Source organism: Vigna unguiculata, chromosome 9 (assembly GCF_004118075.2).
Source record: "Vigna unguiculata cultivar IT97K-499-35 chromosome 9, ASM411807v1, whole genome shotgun sequence".
NCBI lineage: Eukaryota > Viridiplantae > Streptophyta > Magnoliopsida > Fabales > Fabaceae > Vigna > Vigna unguiculata.
Genome location: NC_040287.1, coordinates 18,094,283 through 18,113,022, shown reverse-complemented (window position 1 = coordinate 18,113,022; position 18,740 = coordinate 18,094,283). Strand labels below are relative to the sequence as shown.

Here is an 18,740-nt window from a genome sequence, read left to right as displayed (position 1 = left end):
ATTTGAATTAGCTGCAGTGGTGTTTGCATTGAAAATATGGAGACATTACTTGTATGGAGCAAGGTTTGAAGTTTTTAGTGACCATAAAAGTTTGAAATACCTTTTTGATCAAAAGAACTAAACATGAGACAACGTAGATGGATGGAATTTCTTAAGGATTACGACTTTGAGTGCAATATCACCCTGGGAAAGCAAATGTTGTTGCGATGCTTTGAGTCGAAAGTCTATACATGCATCCATGATGATGGTGAAGAATTGGATTTGATAGAATCATTCAGAGACTTGAACTTAGCTGTAAAACTTAGACCCAATAGCATATGCTTAGGAATGTTAAAAATATCAAGTGAATTCTTAGAAGAAATAAAGAGAGCTCAAGAAAGAGATCAATTTTTGCAAGAAAAGTTGATAGCAAAAGTTGAAGGAAAGGAATCTGAATTCCACAAGGATTCAAATGGAATCATCAAGTTTAGAGATAGAATTTGCATACCTGCAAAAGAAGAGTTGAGAAAGTTGATAATGGAGGAAGCTCATAAGAGTAGCTTAAGTATTCATCCGGGTACTACAAAGATGTATCAAGACTTGAAGAAAATGTTTTGGTGGTCTGGGATGAAGAAAGAAGTGGTGGAGTTTGTTGCACGTTGTCTAGTGTGTCAGAAAACAAAAGTTGAACATAGAAAGCCTTATGGGGAACTACAATCCTTAGATGTACCAGAATGGAAATGGGAAAGCATATCCATGGATTTTGTGACAGGTTTACCAAAGACTGTGTCTGGTCATGATGCAATTTGGGTCATTGTAGATAGATTAACAAAATCTGCTCACTTTCTACCTATTAACATTAGATTTTCCTTAGAAAAGTTAGCTCATTTGTACATAAAAGAAATTATCAAGCTACATGGAGTACCTTCTAGTATAATTTCTGATAGAGACCCTCGTTTCACATCTAGATTTTGGGATAGCTTACAAAAAGCCTTGGGAACAAAAGTTAGGCTTAGTTCAGCTTATCACCCTCAAACTGATGGACAATCAGAAAGGACTATCCAATCTTTAGAAGACTTGTTGAGAGCCTGTGTTTTAGAACAAACTGAAAGTTGGGAGAAATTTCTACCACTTATAGAGTTCACTTATAACAACAGTTTCCACTCAAGCATAGGAATGGCTCCATATGAGGCTCTATATGGGAGAAGGTGTAGAACCCCGTTGTGTTGGTATGAGAATGGAAATTCCTTAGTTTTGGGTCCAGAGGTAATTCAACAAGCAACTGAGAAGATTAAAATGATCAGGGAAAAGATGAAAACTTCTCAAGATAGGCAGAAAAGTTACTATGACAAACGAAGGAAACCCTTGAGTTTGAAGAAGGAGATCATGTTTTCTTGAAAGTTACACCTGTAACTGGGGTTGGTAGAGCTCTCAAATCTAGAAAACTTACACCCAAATTCATAGGTCCTTATCAAATCCTTAAAAGAATTGGTTCTGTCGCATACCAAATTGCTTTACCTCCAAACCTTTCAAAACTTCATAATGTTTTTCATGTGTCTCAACTTCGTAAATATATTCATGACCCTTTTCATGTGATAGAACCTGATATAGTACAAATACGAGAAAACCTTACTTATGATGTGCTTCCTGTAAGGATTGGAGATCGAAGGATTAAACAACTTCGAGGAAAGGACATACCTTTGGTAAAGGTATTGTGGAATCAACAAGATGAAGGTGATGCAACTTGGGAATTAGAAAGTAATATGAGAGAGATGTATCCCCATCTTTTTACAACCACGTGAATTTCGGGACGAAATTCCTAAAAGGAGGGGAGAAATGTAACATCCCTTTTTTTTAATAAACTATATTATTTATTTTAAATAAAACATTAGAAAATATTCTATTTTTACTAACGTTTTGTATTTTATTATGATGTAGTTTAAACATTAAAAATATTATTAAATAGGTGTGTGTAAAAAAAATATATATGAAGAATTTTCTAAAAGAGATAAAAAAATAATATAGAAAAGAAAAAAAAAAGAAGAAGAAGAAGAAAGAAGATAAGAAGAAAAGAAGAAAAGATAAGAAGAAAAGAAAAAAAAGAGATAAGTGAAGAGATAAACATTATCTCTTCATTAATTAGTAATGATGATAAGCACATGTTGCTTATATATAATATGGAATGAAGTTACGGGAGTGAGAAAGTGAGAAGAAAGAAAGAAAGAAAGGAAGAAGAAGAAGAAAGAGAAAGAAAGGAGAGAGAGAAAGAAAGAGAGAAAGAAGAGAGAAAGAGAAGAGAAAGAAGAGAGGGAAAGAGAAAAATAGGAAAGAAAGTTTAGAGCAAAGATTCAAAGAGATCCTAGTCTCTCACAATATTATTAGTGTGCTCTTCAATCAATAAGGTAAGGGGGAGTGAGGTTAAGCTCTTATATATTAATCTTGATAAGCTCATGGGTTTTATATTAATCTTTTATTTATTTTGACTCATATATTATTCTTTTACTTTCATTTAACTTATTTTCATTTATTATCCTCTTATATTTATTTTATTTAATCTCCAATTATATACTGATCCTGTTTATTTATTTATTTTATTTAATCTCCAAATATGTATTGATCCTGTTTATTTATTTTATTTAATCTTTAGTTACGCACTGATCCTATTTATTTATTTTATTTTATTTATCTCCAGTTACGCACTGGTCCTATTTATTTATTTTATTTTATTTATCTCCAGTTACGCACTGGTCCTATTTATTTATTTTATTTTATTTATCTCCAGTTACGCACTGGTCCTATTTATTTATTTTATTTTATTTATCTCCAGTTACGCACTGGTCCTATTTATTTATTTTATTTTATTTATCTCCAGTTACGCACTGGTCCTATTTATTTATTTTATTTTATTTATCTCCAGTTACGCACTGGTCCTATTTATTTATTTTATTTTATTTATCTCCAGTTACGCACTGGTCCTGTTTATTTATTTATTTTATTTATCTCCAGTTACGCACTGGTCCTATTTATTTATTTTATTTATCTCCAGTTATGCACTGGTCCTGTTTATTTATTTTATTTAATCTCCAATTACGTACTGGTCCTGTTTAATTTATATTTTTGTTTATTTATAACGTTCTTACCCTTATCTAATTATTTATTTAAAGTTCTTGCTTTGATTCTTATTTTATCATTATTTTTACAATTAAAAATAAATAAATGTGAAGTGAAAGTATATATTATTTTATTTAGTGAGCTTGGATAGAAGAAAATTGTATGTACATTTTATCGTTGTTTTATATTCTTTGTATAGTTTATACAATGACATGAATTGATAGTCATCACATTTAATGACCTTTGAAAATATCCAAGAGTATGTCAGTTAAGTAAGAGTTAAGTCTGGTTTCAATAAGTTGAGATTAAACCAGTGTCAAAGTGTTTGTATTTGGGAAGTCACAGTTTGGTACACTGCGGGATGAAAGGCAGGGACCATGGTGGGGTCTAAGGAAGTTTTACCAAGTAGGTGAATATCTGGATAGTTCAGAATAGCGCCCTGGACTAGGATATTCATAGGCCAAACTTGGGACTATCCGATACCTGCTCGGCATCGCCAAGGTTAGGTAGTGAGTATATATCTCTTTTGTGAGCCGATGAATGGCTAATATTCTCGAGAAAGAAATAATTATGATTGTACCAATGTTTTATGAGAAATACTCAACTACCTAATCACTTCCCAAAGTAACTTTTGATGTTCAGATTGGATCATCAGAAGTGGAATATGGATCCATATGTCTGGTAAAACAAGATCAAGTTTGTGGTTGTAGGTCCAAATCTAGGCCCCCGGTGTCTGCATTGTTTGTTGAGTTTATTAAGATTGATATTTAAGGCTTATAAAGACCTCACTCCTTTCATATTTTTCTTTCATATGTACCTGTTGCATGAGCAGAAGAGGAACCTGCTCAGTGAGAGTTGTTCGGGATATTATTGGTGGATCTTCTGAAGATTGACTCATGGATAATTTCTATTAATATCTTTAGGAGATGTTAAAAATATAGAAAATCTTCTATTCTGATGTAGACTCTTAATATTTAACAAATATATATTTTTGTAATATTTCATGAACAATTACATAGATGCAAACTACATATATGAATATGAAGTTATGTTATTATTAATGTTCTCTCAAGGATAATCTTATGGAAAAAAAAATTAATTCCATATCTTTTTATCAAATAATAATTATTTAGTATAGTAGTCGGGGTGTCACATTTAGTGGTATCAGAGCAGTTCCTTCTGTCAAGACCTTGGGTATGGTGTCTTCCATGTTTGTAGTCTCTACTAGTAAGTAGAGGTGCAAGTTGTTTGTTCTTACATTTTTCTTGTAAAAGAGAAATGCAAGATAAGTAGACTAATAAAAGTAAGTAATAACAACAATTAATACTTGTAGTAAGGATAAGTTTTAACAATAGTTAAAAAAAAAATCTAAAGAAAACTAAGGAAATTGTTCATTCTTTCAGGAAAAGATGGATAACGGACCAAACATTACCAATGAGTTGTTGGAAAGAATGACAATTGTCCTGGAAAATATGAGCCAAAAACAAAATGTTGAACCCATGGAAAATCAAGGATTAGAAACCTTTCGCAGGAATAATCCACAAAAATTTAAAGGGGGATTTAATCCTGAAGGTGCTCATCATGGATAGCAGAAATTGAGAAAATTTTCATCGCAATGACGTGTGCAGATGCAAATAGAGTCACATTTGCTACATTTATGCTCGTTGAAGAAGCTGAAAACTGGTGGAGATTTACAAAACAACAATTGGAGGATGAAGGGAGACAAATTACTTGGGAACCTTCAAACAAAAGTTTCTGGAAAAATATTTTCCAGAGGATCTTCGAAGGAGGAAAGAAGTTGAATTCCTTAATCTTCGTCAAGGAATCATGTCTGTAGGAGAATATGCAGCAAAGTTTGACGAGTTGTCAAAGTTTTGTCCTTACTTTCATGATAGAGTTGATGAACGTTCCCGTTGTTCCAAGTTTGAAAGTGGACTGAGACCTGATATTAAACAAGCAGTTGGTTATTTAGAGATTTCTTCCTTTCCCACTCTTGTAAACCGTTGTAGGATTTATGAGGATGATACTAAGGCAAGACAAACTCAATGGAGGCAAGGAGGGCCTTTGAGGCACAAAAGAAATGATTTTAATAATAAGAAACCCTACCAACGTCCATCTCATGCTTCGTGGAATTCTTCAGGACAAAGACATTCCTCTGCTGCCAATAATTCAGGCATAACCAACCTATCAAATGTTTCCACTGTGGAGGACCTCATCTGTCAAGAAACTGCACCACAAGGACTATAACTTGCTTCAATTGTGGGAAGTTGGGTCATTATCGTAATGAATGCAAAGAGTTAATTAAGGAGCAAGGAAGTGGGGGAAGCAACAACAGAGGAAATAATCAACTTGGAAGACCAAAGACAACCGGAGAGTCTTCACGATGAATGGTACTGAAGCTGTTCAATCTGAAGATCTAATCCAAGGTAAATGCATCATAAATGGTCACCTCGTTAATGTACTATATGATTCAGGTGCTACTCATTCTTTCATATCACATGAATGTGTCAAACATTTAAAGTTACCTGTCTCTTTATTACCATATGATTTAACTGTGTCTACTCCTACCAATGTTCCAGTCACGACTTCACTTGCATGTACAAATTGTCATATTTCTATAGGGAATAGAAAATTTTCTGTAAATCTTATATGTCTACCCTTGTCTCATTTGGATATTGTTCTTGGAATGGACTGGTTATCTTCCAACCATGTTCTCCTAAACTGTCACGATAAGACTTTAATTTTTGAATCACACATAGGTGAAGTTTTTGACTCAAAAGAATTAAAAGAGAGTACTACCAACCACAATGAAATCCCAAAAGGATCTCAAGTATACATGATCTTAACTTCTTTAAAAGTCAAGGAAATTCCAGACATTAATAAGTTTCCTGTTGTTTGTGAGTATCTTGATGTTTTCCCTGAGGATGTTCCTGGGTTACCTCCACAAAGAGAAATAGAATTCACTATAGACTTGGTACCAGGATCAAGACCTGTGTCTATAGCCCCTTATAGGATGTCACCTCTAGAGTTAGCAGAGTTGAAAAAACAAATAGAAGAATTGTTGGATAAACAATTCATCAGACCTAGTGTTTCTCCCTGGGGTGTGCCAGTATTGTTAGTCAAGAAAAAGGATGGCACTATGAGGTTGTGTGTGGATTATCGTCAGCTTAACAAAATCACCATTAAGAACAAATACCCTCTACCAAGGATTGATGATTTGATGGATCAATTGAGAGGTGCTGTGGTATATTCCAAAATTGACTTAAAATCTGGTTATCATCAGATTCGAGTCAAGGCGGAAGATATTCAAAAGACAGCTTTTAGGACAAGATACGGTCATTATGAGTACTTGGTAATGCCTTTTGGTGTGACCAATGCTCCTGCCATTTTTATGGATTATATGAACCGTATTTTTCATGAATTTTTGGATAAATTTGTGGTTGTTTTCATTGACGACATTTTAATTTATTCCAAAAATCATGAAGAACATGAGAGCATTTGAGGATTGTGTTACAAATTCTAAGAGAGAGACAATTGTATGGAAAATGGTCAAAGTGTGAATTCTGGTTGAAGAAGTTCAATTTTTGGGTCATGTGATATCACAAAATGGCATTGCAGTTGACCCCTCAAAGGTTCAAGCGGTATTGCTTTGGGAACAACCAAAGAATATCACAGAAATACGTAGTTTCTTAGGATTAGCAGGCTACTATAGAAAATTCATTGAAGGATTTTCTAAATTAGCATTGCCTTTGACTAAGTTAACACGTAAGGGACAACCTTTCGAATGGAATGAAGCATGTGAGTTTAGTTTTCAAGAGTTGAAGAAAAAATTAACATCTGCACCTGTTTTAATCCTTCCTGACCCTACAAAAAATTTTGAGGTATATTGTGATGCATGTGGACAAGGATTAGGATGTGTGTTGATGCAAGAAAGAAAAGTTGCAGCTTATGCTTCACGACAACTCAAGCAACATGAGCTTAATTATCCTACACATGATTTGGAATTAGCTGCAGTGGTGTTTGCATTGAAAATATGGAGACATTACTTGTATGGAGCAAGGTTTGAAGTTTTTAGTGACCATAAAAGTTTGAAATACCTTTTTGATCAAAAGAACTAAACATGAGACAACGTAGATGGATGGAATTTCTTAAGGATTACGACTTTGAGTTGCAATATCACCCTGGGAAAGCAAATGTTGTTGCGATGCTTTGAGTCGAAAGTCTATACATGCATCCATGATGATGGTGAAGAATTGGATTTGATAGAATCATTCAGAGACTTGAACTTAGCTGTAAAACTTAGACCCAATAGCATATGCTTAGGAATGTTAAAAATATCAAGTGAATTCTTAGAAGAAATAAAGAGAGCTCAAGAAAGAGATCAATTTTTGCAAGAAAAGTTGATAGCAAAAGTTGAAGGAAAGGAATCTGAATTCCACAAGGATTCAAATGGAATCATCAAGTTTAGAGATAGAATTTGCATACCTGCAAAAGAAGAGTTGAGAAAGTTGATAATGGAGGAAGCTCATAAGAGTAGCTTAAGTATTCATCCGGGTACTACAAAGATGTATCAAGACTTGAAGAAAATGTTTTGGTGGTCTGGGATGAAGAAAGAAGTGGTGGAGTTTGTTGCACGTTGTCTAGTGTGTCAGAAAACAAAAGTTGAACATAGAAAGCCTTATGGGGAACTACAATCCTTAGATGTACCAGAATGGAAATGGGAAAGCATATCCATGGATTTTGTGACAGGTTTACCAAAGACTGTGTCAGGTCATGATGCAATTTGGGTCATTGTAGATAGATTAACAAAATCTGCTCACTTTCTACCTATTAACATTAGATTTTCCTTAGAAAAGTTAGCTCATTTGTACATAAAAGAAATTATCAAGCTACATGGAGTACCTTCTAGTATAATTTCTGATAGAGACCCTCGTTTCACATCTAGATTTTGGGATAGCTTACAAAAAGCCTTGGGAACAAAAGTTAGGCTTAGTTCAGCTTATCACCCTCAAACTGATGGACAATCAGAAAGGACTATCCAATCTTTAGAAGACTTGTTGAGAGCCTGTGTTTTAGAACAAACTGAAAGTTGGGAGAAATTTCTACCACTTATAGAGTTCACTTATAACAACAGTTTCCACTCAAGCATAGGAATGGCTCCATATGAGGCTCTATATGGGAGAAGTGTAGAACCCCGTTGTGTTGGTATGAGAATGGAAATTCCTTAGTTTTGGGTCCAGAGGTAATTCAACAAGCAACTGAGAAGATTAAAATGATCAGGGAAAAGATGAAAACTTCTCAAGATAGGCAGAAAAGTTACTATGACAAACGAAGGAAACCCTTGAGTTTGAAGAAGGAGATCATGTTTTCTTGAAAGTTACACCTGTAACTGGGGTTGGTAGAGCTCTCAAATCTAGAAAACTTACACCCAAATTCATAGGTCCTTATCAAATCCTTAAAAGAATTGGTTCTGTCGCATACCAAATTGCTTTACCTCCAAACCTTTCAAAACTTCATAATGTTTTTCATGTGTCTCAACTTCGTAAATATATTCATGACCCTTTTCATGTGATAGAACCTGATATAGTACAAATACGAGAAAACCTTACTTATGATGTGCTTCCTGTAAGGATTGGAGATCGAAGGATTAAACAACTTCGAGGAAAGGACATACCTTTGGTAAAGGTATTGTGGAATCAACAAGATGAAGGTGATGCAACTTGGGAATTAGAAAGTAATATGAGAGAGATGTATCCCCATCTTTTTACAACCACGTGAATTTCGGGACGAAATTCCTAAAAGGAGGGGAGAAATGTAACATCCCTTTTTTTAATAAACTATATTATTTATTTTAAATAAAACATTAGAAAATCTTCTATTTTTACTAATTTTGTATTTTATTATGATGTAGTTTAAGCATTAAAAATATTATTAAATAGGTGTGTGAAAAAAAATATATATATGAAGAATTTTCTAAAAGAGATAAAAAAAATAATATAGAAAAGAAAAAAAAAAGAAGAAGAAGAAAGGATAAGAAGATAAGAAGAAGAAGAAAAGATAAGAAGAAAGAAAAAAAAAGAGAGGATAAGTGAAGAGATAAACATTATCTCTTCATTAATTAAGTAATCATGATAAGCACATGGTTTGCTTATATATACATATGGAATGAAGGTTACGGGAGGTGAGAAAGTGAGAAAGAAAGAAAGAAAGAAAGGAGAAGAAGGAAGAAAGAGAAAGAAAGAGAGAGAGAAGAGAAAGAGAGAAAGAAGAGAAGAGAAAGAGAAAGAGAAAGAAGAGAGGAAAGAGAAAAATAGGAAAGAAATTTAGAGCAAAGATTCAAAGAGATCTAGTCTTCTACAACTATTATTAGTGTGCTTCTTTCATTTAACTTATTTTCATTTATTATCCTCTTATATTTATTTTATTTATCTCAATTATACATTGATCCTGTTTATTTATTTATTTTATTTAATCTCCAAATATGTATTGATCCTGTTTATTTATTTTATTTAATCTTTAATTATGCATTGATCCTATTTATTTATTTATTTTATTTTATTTATCTCCAGTTACGCACTGGTCCTATTTATTTATTTTATTTTATTTATCTCCAGTTACGCACTGGTCCTATTTATTTATTTTATTTTATTTATCTCCAGTTACGCACTGGTCCTATTTATTTATTTTATTTTATTTATCTCCAGTTACGCACTGGTCCTATTTATTTATTTTATTTTATTTATCTCCAGTTACGCACTGGTCCTATTTATTTATTTTATTTTATTTATCTCCAGTTACGCACTGGTCCTGTTTATTTATTTTATTTTATTTATCTCCAGTTACGCACTGGTCCTGTTTATTTAGTTTATTTTATTTATCTCCAGTTACGCACTGGTCCTATTTATTTAATTTAATTTATCTCCAGTTATGCACTGGTCCTGTTTATTTATTTTATTTAATCTCCAATTACGTACTGGTCCTGTTTAATTTATATTTTTGTTTATTTATAACGTTCTTACCCTTATCTAATTATTTATTTAAAGTTCTTGCTTTGATTCTTATTTTATCATTATTTTTACAATTAAAAATAAATAAATGTGAAGTGAAAGTATATATTATTTTATTCAGTGAGCTTGGATGTAAGAAAATTGTATGTACATTTTATCGTTGTTTTATTTCTTTGTATAGTTTATACAATGACATGAATTGATAGTCATCACATTTAATGACCTTTGAAAATATCCAAGAGTATGTCAGTTAAGTAAGAGTTAAGTCTGGTTTCAATAAGTTGAGATTAAACCAGTGTCAAAGTGTTTGTATTTGGGAAGTCACAGTTTGGTACACTGCGGGATGAAAGGCAGGGACCATGGTGGGGTCTAAGGAAGTTTTACCAAGTAGGTGAATATCTGGATAGTTCAGAATAGCGCACTGGACTAGGATATTCATAGGCCAAACTTGGGACTATCCGATACCTGCTCGGCATCGCCAAGGTTAGGTAGTGAGTATATATCTCTTTTGTGAGCCGATGAATGGCTAATATTCTCGAGAAAGAAATAATTATGATTGTACCAATGTTTTATGAGAAATACTCAACTACCTAATCACTTCCCAAAGCAACTTTTGATGTTCAGATTGGATCATCAGAAGTGGAATATGGATCCATATGTCTGGTAAAACAAGATCAAGTTTTGTGGTTGTAGGTCCAAATCTAGGCCCCCGGTGTCTGCATTGTTTGTTGAGTTTATTAAGATTGATATTTAAGGCTTATAAAGACCTCACTCCTTTCATATTTTTCTTTCATATGTACCTGTTGCATGAGCAGAAGAGGAACCTGCTCAGTGAGAGTTGTTCGGGATATTATTGGTGGATCTTCTGAAGATTGACTCATGGATAATTTCTATTAATATCTTTAGGAGATGTTAAAAATATAGAAAATCTTCTATTCTGATGTAGGACTCTTAATATTTAACAAATATATATTTTTGTAATATTTCATAACAATTACATAGATGCAAACTACATATATGAATATGAAGTTATGTTATTATTAATGTTCTCTCAAGGATAATCGTATGGAAAAAAAATTTGATTCCATATTTTTTTATCAAATAATAATTATTTAGTATAGTAGTCGGGGTGTCACATTTATTGCTCGTCGTTCTTTATGGTTTCTCTCTAACACTCATTGTTCTCCCCTTTTGTAATTTTGACATCTCACATTCTAGGGTTTATCTCTTCTGCATCTACATTGTTTCTAATCTCTTCACAATTGATCGATTCAATCAAGGTTTTTCTCTTACCTCTGCAATTTGGTGTTTAGTCCCTGATTTTTTTAATTTCTTTGAATTTGGTTTAATTAATTTTGCTTCTGAGATGAGGTTTATTGTTTTTGTTCTTAGTATATCTATCATAGTTCTTACTGCGGAATGACCAAACTATTGTTCATGAAAAACTTAGAGTGCCAGAGATAGGAGGTGTAAGAAAAAGAGCTTCTGTATATATAATATAAATTAAATTTGTAATCATATTGTAGTAATTAGTTTATAAGTAAAATAGAAGTAAAGTTGTAATCATACTTCTCTAAAGATACAGAGTAGTTTCTTCAGAACCTGTGATTACATCTAAATTTTTCAGAATATAAATTGTAAATGGTGCTAAAACCTCTGTGTGCAGAAGTTGTTATTATAACCGATGCAATTGAAAAATAACCATTGTGCTGCTTTGTCAAATTGTTACAATTGTTTGGTAAACTATTTTCCTTTGCAGGGCCCCCATCATATAACGCTTTGCTATGAGACATTTTTTATGCTTTATATCCAATCCAAGCAACATGAAGACAAATTTGTCTGCTTGGTTAAATTAAATATTCCAAAGAAGAACAGAATGAGTTTTATATGTAATCTTATTTTAGTCATGCTTAATTGACTCTGGTTAAGAATATTTGTTTGGTAAGGCTACCTTTTGCACCTTCACTCAACCAAAATAAGAATAAGAAACATACTAATAATGTTGATGTTGTATTTTAACTTATGCATAGTATCTATTTTTGGTTCAAACAAACACAATAAATAATTCGTATCAACAACTTGTGCTACTGTATTATATTATGACCTTTGTGTTGTTCTGAGGCGAGTTTTACCAAGTGGTGTGGAGGGCACAGTTATAAGAGAAAGCTACTAAAGTTTTTATTGGTGATTTTTCAGACTTTGCTGGTTCAATTTTCCCTACAACAATCATATATAGCTTTCAAGGGAAGTAAGAAACTTCTTTGCATCATTTGGGTAAGAGTAGGTCAGAAGCTTTACTTAACTCTACATAGCCTCAGTATATAATAATGTTGCCTACATGACTATTAAACACACCTTAATCTTTGAAAAATCTAGTAGTGTAACTATCACTTCACTATATATCACTTTACTCCTTTGAGTGGCATTTTCTGAAATTGAGATACGGATAATTCAAAATTTGTGTTTGTTAGCTAAAATAATTCACGAATTATATCTGAGAATGCATTCAAGTACCAAATTGATAACAGTTAAGTTGCAGGCAGAAGCAGCATCATCCAGACAAATTCCATATGGGGTAGCACAGAATGAGGTGGTAATGCTGAACCTGCATTTGTTATATGCATGGATGTTTGTTTGCATATATTGTTAGCTAACGAATTTGTATCTTCAGGTAAAGGAATGGCAAGATGCATGGGATGAAAAGGAAAATAAGGATTCTGAGAAGCAAGGACTTGATCAACATGGTACCACTATAGTTGGGACGTTTTTATCAACTTCAGTTTTCTAGAAAGCACATCATCATCCTTGAGTTGCATGGCAATATATTTATTTATTTTGGTTATAACTTGTAGGAAACAGAATAATGTTTTTGAAAAATTAATGCATACTATTCTTGTGTGAATTCTTCAAATGTACAGATTCATTTTGGAGCAAGCTAAAGACGAGGCTGCTAGGAAGGTATTCTAAAATTTACCTGTTATTATATGCATAGAAATTTGTTCCAGAATTAGCATCATTACACATTATCAGAAATTTGTTTACACCCTTATCAAGTTTGAAGCTGATTATGTGAATATTGAAGTTTTAATTGGAAATAATGGCATGTCTTAGATGCATACATGGCTTAACCTACCCTTCCATAAGAGGAGTTTGACATATGAAGGGATGCATTGGTTTTTATTTGTGTCAATTGCTTACTATTTTATTGATCAAACCCAAAATTTGTATTTTCAATATTATTATTATTATTTGGAGTCCCATATGGTATATCAATATATCAGCAGTTGTTTTGCATCATTGCCTCCTTCCCTTGGGGCAACAGTAATCTGGTTTACTTGATTTGCCTAGTTGAATTTTCATTTAATGTTGGACCTTTATTTTGTAGAGATAAGGATAAAAGCATTCCAATGTAATGGGATTTTGTCGTTGGTTATAGGAGAGAGACATTCGTATTATTATTTTGTGCATGAATGAATGTTACTCACATGCAACTTCTCTATTTTGTAAATCTGTTTTTGACAAACTATAATTTACCCTTAAACCATTGCAAGCACTGCAGACAGTGGTGATATTTGATGATGTTATTGAGAATCCATGATATTATTAAATAAAGCTGTCAATTATGCTTTTAGTGAAACTCAGCTCATTGATTGTCATGTTCCAACAGGTGGGTGCAGAAGAAGCAGAGAGATATAGCGTTCAAGGGAAGTAAGAAACTTCTTTGCATCATTTGGGTAAGATTAGGTCAGAAGCTTTACTTAACTCTACATAGCCTAAGTATATAATAATGTTGCCTACATGACTATTAAACACACCTTAATCTTTGAAAAATCTGGTAGTGTAACTATCACTTCACTATATATACTATTCATTATTTAAAACACCTAAATTCAAATCTAAAATAAAAATATTTTTCCTATATTTTTTATTCTAATGGTATTGACATAAAAAATATTAGTTCTTAAAGCCAAATTTGTTTCACAGTGTAATTTTATATTTTTAAAAGTTATTTTCAGAAATATCACACTTAAAAGTAAAAGTGAAGAAAAAAACATAAAAAATAAATTGAGAACTGTTTCTCTAAGGTCGGGCTATGCTATGACATTGCATGATTGAAATGTCACTTTTCTTTTCGGTGATATTTTCACTGCTGTTTGCTGTTTGTGGAAACTTTGTTGAAGCATTATTTATGAATTAAGAACTTCTGGGTAGATTGGTAATTTCATTGAGTTGAAAGAAAATTTTAGAAAAGATGTACTTAGTTTACCTTGGGATTGAAGCTAGAGGCTTTGGTAAGAATTAGGAGCAGTGAGCGTAAGACTATTGATTTTTGCTAATCAATGGTGTATTTCGTTGAAATGGATTTTTAATTGTTTTAATTTTCATATTAGTTTTTAATTTATTTGTTTAAATGTTGTGTGTGGTGTTAATGTGTTATATAATGCTTTAATTGTTTATTTGTTTAATTTTTATTGTTTTAATTGTTTTAATTTTTATATTAGCTTTTAATATGGAAACCATATCAGGATTTTTAATTGTTTTAATTTTCATATTAATTTTTAATATGGAAACCATATCAGGATTTATAATTGTTTTAATTTTCATATTAGTTTTTAATTTATTTGTTTAAATGTTGTGTGTGGTGTTAATGTGTTATATAATGCTTTAATTGTTTATTTGTTTAATTTTTACTATTTTAATTGTTTTAATTTTTATATTAGCTTTTAATATGGAAACCATATCAGGATTTTTAATTGTTTTAATTTTCATATTAATTTTTAATATGGAAACCATATCAAGATTTTTAATTGTTTTAATTTTCATATTAGTTTTTAATTTATTTGTTTAAATGTTGTGTGTGGTGTTAATGTGTTATATAATGCTTTAATTGTTTATTTGTTTAATTTTCATTGTTTTAATTGCTTTAATTTTCATATTAGTTTTTAATATGGAAACCATATCAGGATTTTTAATTGTTTTAATTTTCATATTAGTTTTTAATTTATTTGTTTAAAATGCTTTAATTTAGTTCATATTATGTTAGTGATCAGAAAGAGGAGTACGATTTCTGAAGTTGTTGTGCTTCAACTATTACAACACCTGTTGTGGATTCTATAATATCAGGTTTGTTATTAGCTTACATTAGCAAATTATGGAAGATGTTATTCCTATTTTTATTTAAAATTGTTAATTTTAGAGAGACTTATACTATGTTATCATCTTTTAGATTAAAGATGATGGACAAAGAGTGGACTAAACTTCCAAGATTTAGTAAAGAGTATGCTAATGGTGTAGAGTTATTTTTAGATTTTGCATACGCTAGCGGAAGAGCTCAAGGGAATGAGATCTTATGCCCTTGTTCCAAGTGTAGAAATCTTTATTGGGCAACAAGAAATGTGGTCTATGATCATTTAATAGCTAAAGGATTTCTAAAAGGATACAACACTTGGGTAAACCATGGGGAGTCAATACAATCATTGCCTACTCCAAGTGATGACGACATGGAAGATAATATAGATGGATTATTGCATGACACATTTAGAAATGTGGTAGAAGGAAGTGGGGACAACATTGGTCCTAATGAGGAAGCAAAAAAGTTCTACAAGTTGATTAATGAAGCAAAACAAGAGTTATATCCTGGATGCCAAAGTTTCTCCAGTCTTTCTTTCATAATCCGAATGTATCTATTGAAATGTCTTCATGGGTGGAGCAATGCCTCATTTTCTGACCTTTTACAATTATTGAAAGAAGCCATGCGAATCTAAACATTCCTGAATCTTTTAATAAAACAAAGGCCATGATTAAAGATTTAGGCCTTGATTATAAAAAGATTCATGCATGTCCAAATGACTGCATGCTATATTGGAAGGAGCACGAGAATGACACTTTTTGTGAGAAGTGTAAAGTTTCAAGATGGAAGGAATTTGGTGAAGCACATGGTGAGTTAGAGCAACAAAAGAATGAGCAGAAAGTGCCTGCAAAAATTTTAAGACACTTTCCATTGATCCCCAGACTTCAAAGGCTATTTATGTGCTCAAACACTGCAGATTTAATGAGGTGGCATGAAGAAGAGCGCTCAAAAGATGGAAAAATGAGACACCCTGCTGATGGTGAAGCTTGGAAAGACTTTGATAAATGCCATGCTAATTTTTCTATTGAGCCTCGCAATGTAAGACTTGGTCTAGCAAGTGATGGCTTCAATCCATTTAAGACTATGAGTATATCACATAGTACATGGCCAGTCATGATGGTGGTGTATAACTTTCCGCCATGGCTATGCATGAAACCCGAATACACAATGTTGTCACTACTAATTCCTGGACCACAATCACCTGGAAATGATATTGATGTCTATTTGCAACCACTAATTGAGGAACTAAAGCAATTATGGGAAATAGGTGTAGAAACATATGATGCCTCAAGAGATCAAAAATTTCAAATGCATGCAGCTCTTTTGTGGACGATTAGTGATTATCCTGGGTATGCTATGTTGTCAGGTTGGAGCACTAAAGGAAGGTTGGCATGTTCATGTTGCAATTATGACACTCATTCGTCATACTTGAGACACAGCCATAAGATGTGTTATATGAACCATCGTGTGTTTTTACCAACAAGTCATCCATGGAGGTTGAATAAGAAGTCATTCAATGGAAAGAAAGAACTTGGGTCTGCACCAACTGTGTTAGAAGGTACTGATATTGTAGAAATCTTGAAGGATTTTAACAATGATTTTGGAAAGTATAGAAAAAATAAGAAAGATGGTCCATGGAAGAAAAGATCAATATTTTTTGAGTTGCCCTACTGGTCACAAAATAAATTACGTCATAATCTTGATGTAATGCATATTGAGAAAAACATATGTGATAATATTATTGGGACTCTTTTGGACATTCAAGGCAAGACAAAAGATCATGTCAATGCACGCTATGATTTACAAGACATGGGAATTAGAAAGAATCTTCATCCTTGGGAGCTTGATGGAGGTCGTGTACAGTTTGCAAAATCTTGTTTTTCAATGAATGCACATGAAAAGTCAATTTTTTGTGCTATTTTAAAGTCCGCCAAATTACCAGATGGGATTGCATCAAATATTTCAAAGTGTGTGAATGCTAGTGAAAAGAAAATAAGTGGTTATAAGAGTCATGATGCACATTTCATGCTACACTACTTGTTACAAGTTCCAATAAGATGCACAATGCTTGATGTAGTGGCTGGCCCTTTAATTCGTTTGGGGTCTTTTTTTCACTCTTTGTGTCAAAAAGTGATCCAAGTGCAGGATTTGGATTACTTAGAAGCCAATATTGTAGAAATACTTTGTCAAATGGAGACGATATTTCCTCCTAGTTTTTTTGACATAATGGTTCACTTGCCTATCCATCTAGCAAATGAAGTAAGATTGGGTGGGCCAGTTCAATTTCGGTGGATGTATCCGATTGAGAGATATTTGTGCAGACTTAAAAGTTATGTTCGAAACAAGGCTTATCCTGAGGGTTCTATTGCCGAGGGGTATTTAGCAGAAGAAGCTTTGACACTTTGCTCAAGATATATGCATAAAGACGTAGATACAAGATTGAATAGAAAAAGAAGAAATTATGAAGGTAATGATTTATGTGATGTAGATGTTTGTGATTACTTTTCAAATAGAGGTAGTGCTTTGGGTGGTAAGAAAAAAGGTAAACTATTCTCTTTGGATTTGACATCTAAGGATCAAGCTCATCGATACCTCTTATTCAACTGTGATGAAATAAACATATACATCAGGTGTGATACTAGTTTATTTTTTTTCATTCTCATCTTTTGAATTATACCTTAAATCACTAATAAAGATTATTTGTTTTTATAGAGAGTATGATGAGATTTTAAATAGGAAGACAAAAAGAAGAAAGTGGATCAAAGCTAAAACCCAAAGTCAAGAGTTTAGTGAATGGTTCAAAGATAGAGCCATGAGTGAGGATGTATCACTTCAACTTAAGGAATTCTCTCGTGGTCCAAATACTGTTGCAAGGAGGTTGTCAGGCTACCTCATCAATGGTTACAGATTTCATACTACAAAGAGAGATGCTAGACGCAAAACTCAAAATTCTGGTGTAACTTTGGTTTCATTAACACCAAGTTATGCAAGTTCCAAGGATGAAAATCCTAGGATAGAACCCGTCACTTATTATGGGGCAATCAATGACATAATTGAGTTAGACTATTATGGGCATTTCAAGTTTGTGATGTTTAAGTGTGATTGGTTTGAGAGTGATGCAGACAAATATGGGCTTACATGTGTTTATTTCAACAAAAAATGTTACCAAAATGATCCCTTTGTGTTGCCTTCTCAAGTCCACCAATGCTTTTATGTTGAAGATCCTTTTGAAACAAGTAAACATTATGTTTTGAAGACGATTCCAAGAGATTTATTTAATATGGGTGATCACTCACAAGTAAATAATTCTGATAATGATGATGAATTCAATTGGGTTAGGGAAGACATGCCTGTAACAGTAGCTGAGAAACCTTCTAAAGATTTGGAGAAAGATTATTCTGATGATCTTGATTTTGATGAGACTTTGTTTGACTATATGGACTAAGAGGAGGATGGCTAGTGTTGATAGAATGGATTTTGTAGTTTGGATCTTTTTATGTAACAAGATGCAG

General features: G+C 32.6%; 1 protein-coding gene and 1 long non-coding RNA gene across 2 annotated transcripts; both read left to right on the top strand.

Annotated features, from left to right (window-relative positions):
• Nucleotides 1-12,644: 12,644 nt before the first annotated feature.
• Nucleotides 12,645-13,055, top strand: LOC114196198. Its single transcript, XR_003606633.1, has 3 exons — nt 12,645-12,687; nt 12,769-12,841; nt 13,016-13,055. It is a non-coding gene; the product is annotated as an uncharacterized LOC114196198 (long non-coding RNA).
• A 2,839-nt stretch (nt 13,056-15,894) lies between these two features.
• On the top strand, nt 15,895-18,673 carry LOC114163509. Its single transcript, XM_028047815.1, has 2 exons — nt 15,895-17,858; nt 17,941-18,673. Exons 1-2 carry the CDS (start codon nt 15,895-15,897, stop codon nt 18,671-18,673), a joined length of 2,697 nt encoding a protein of 898 aa, XP_027903616.1.
• The last annotated feature ends 67 nt before the right edge of the window (nt 18,674-18,740 follow it).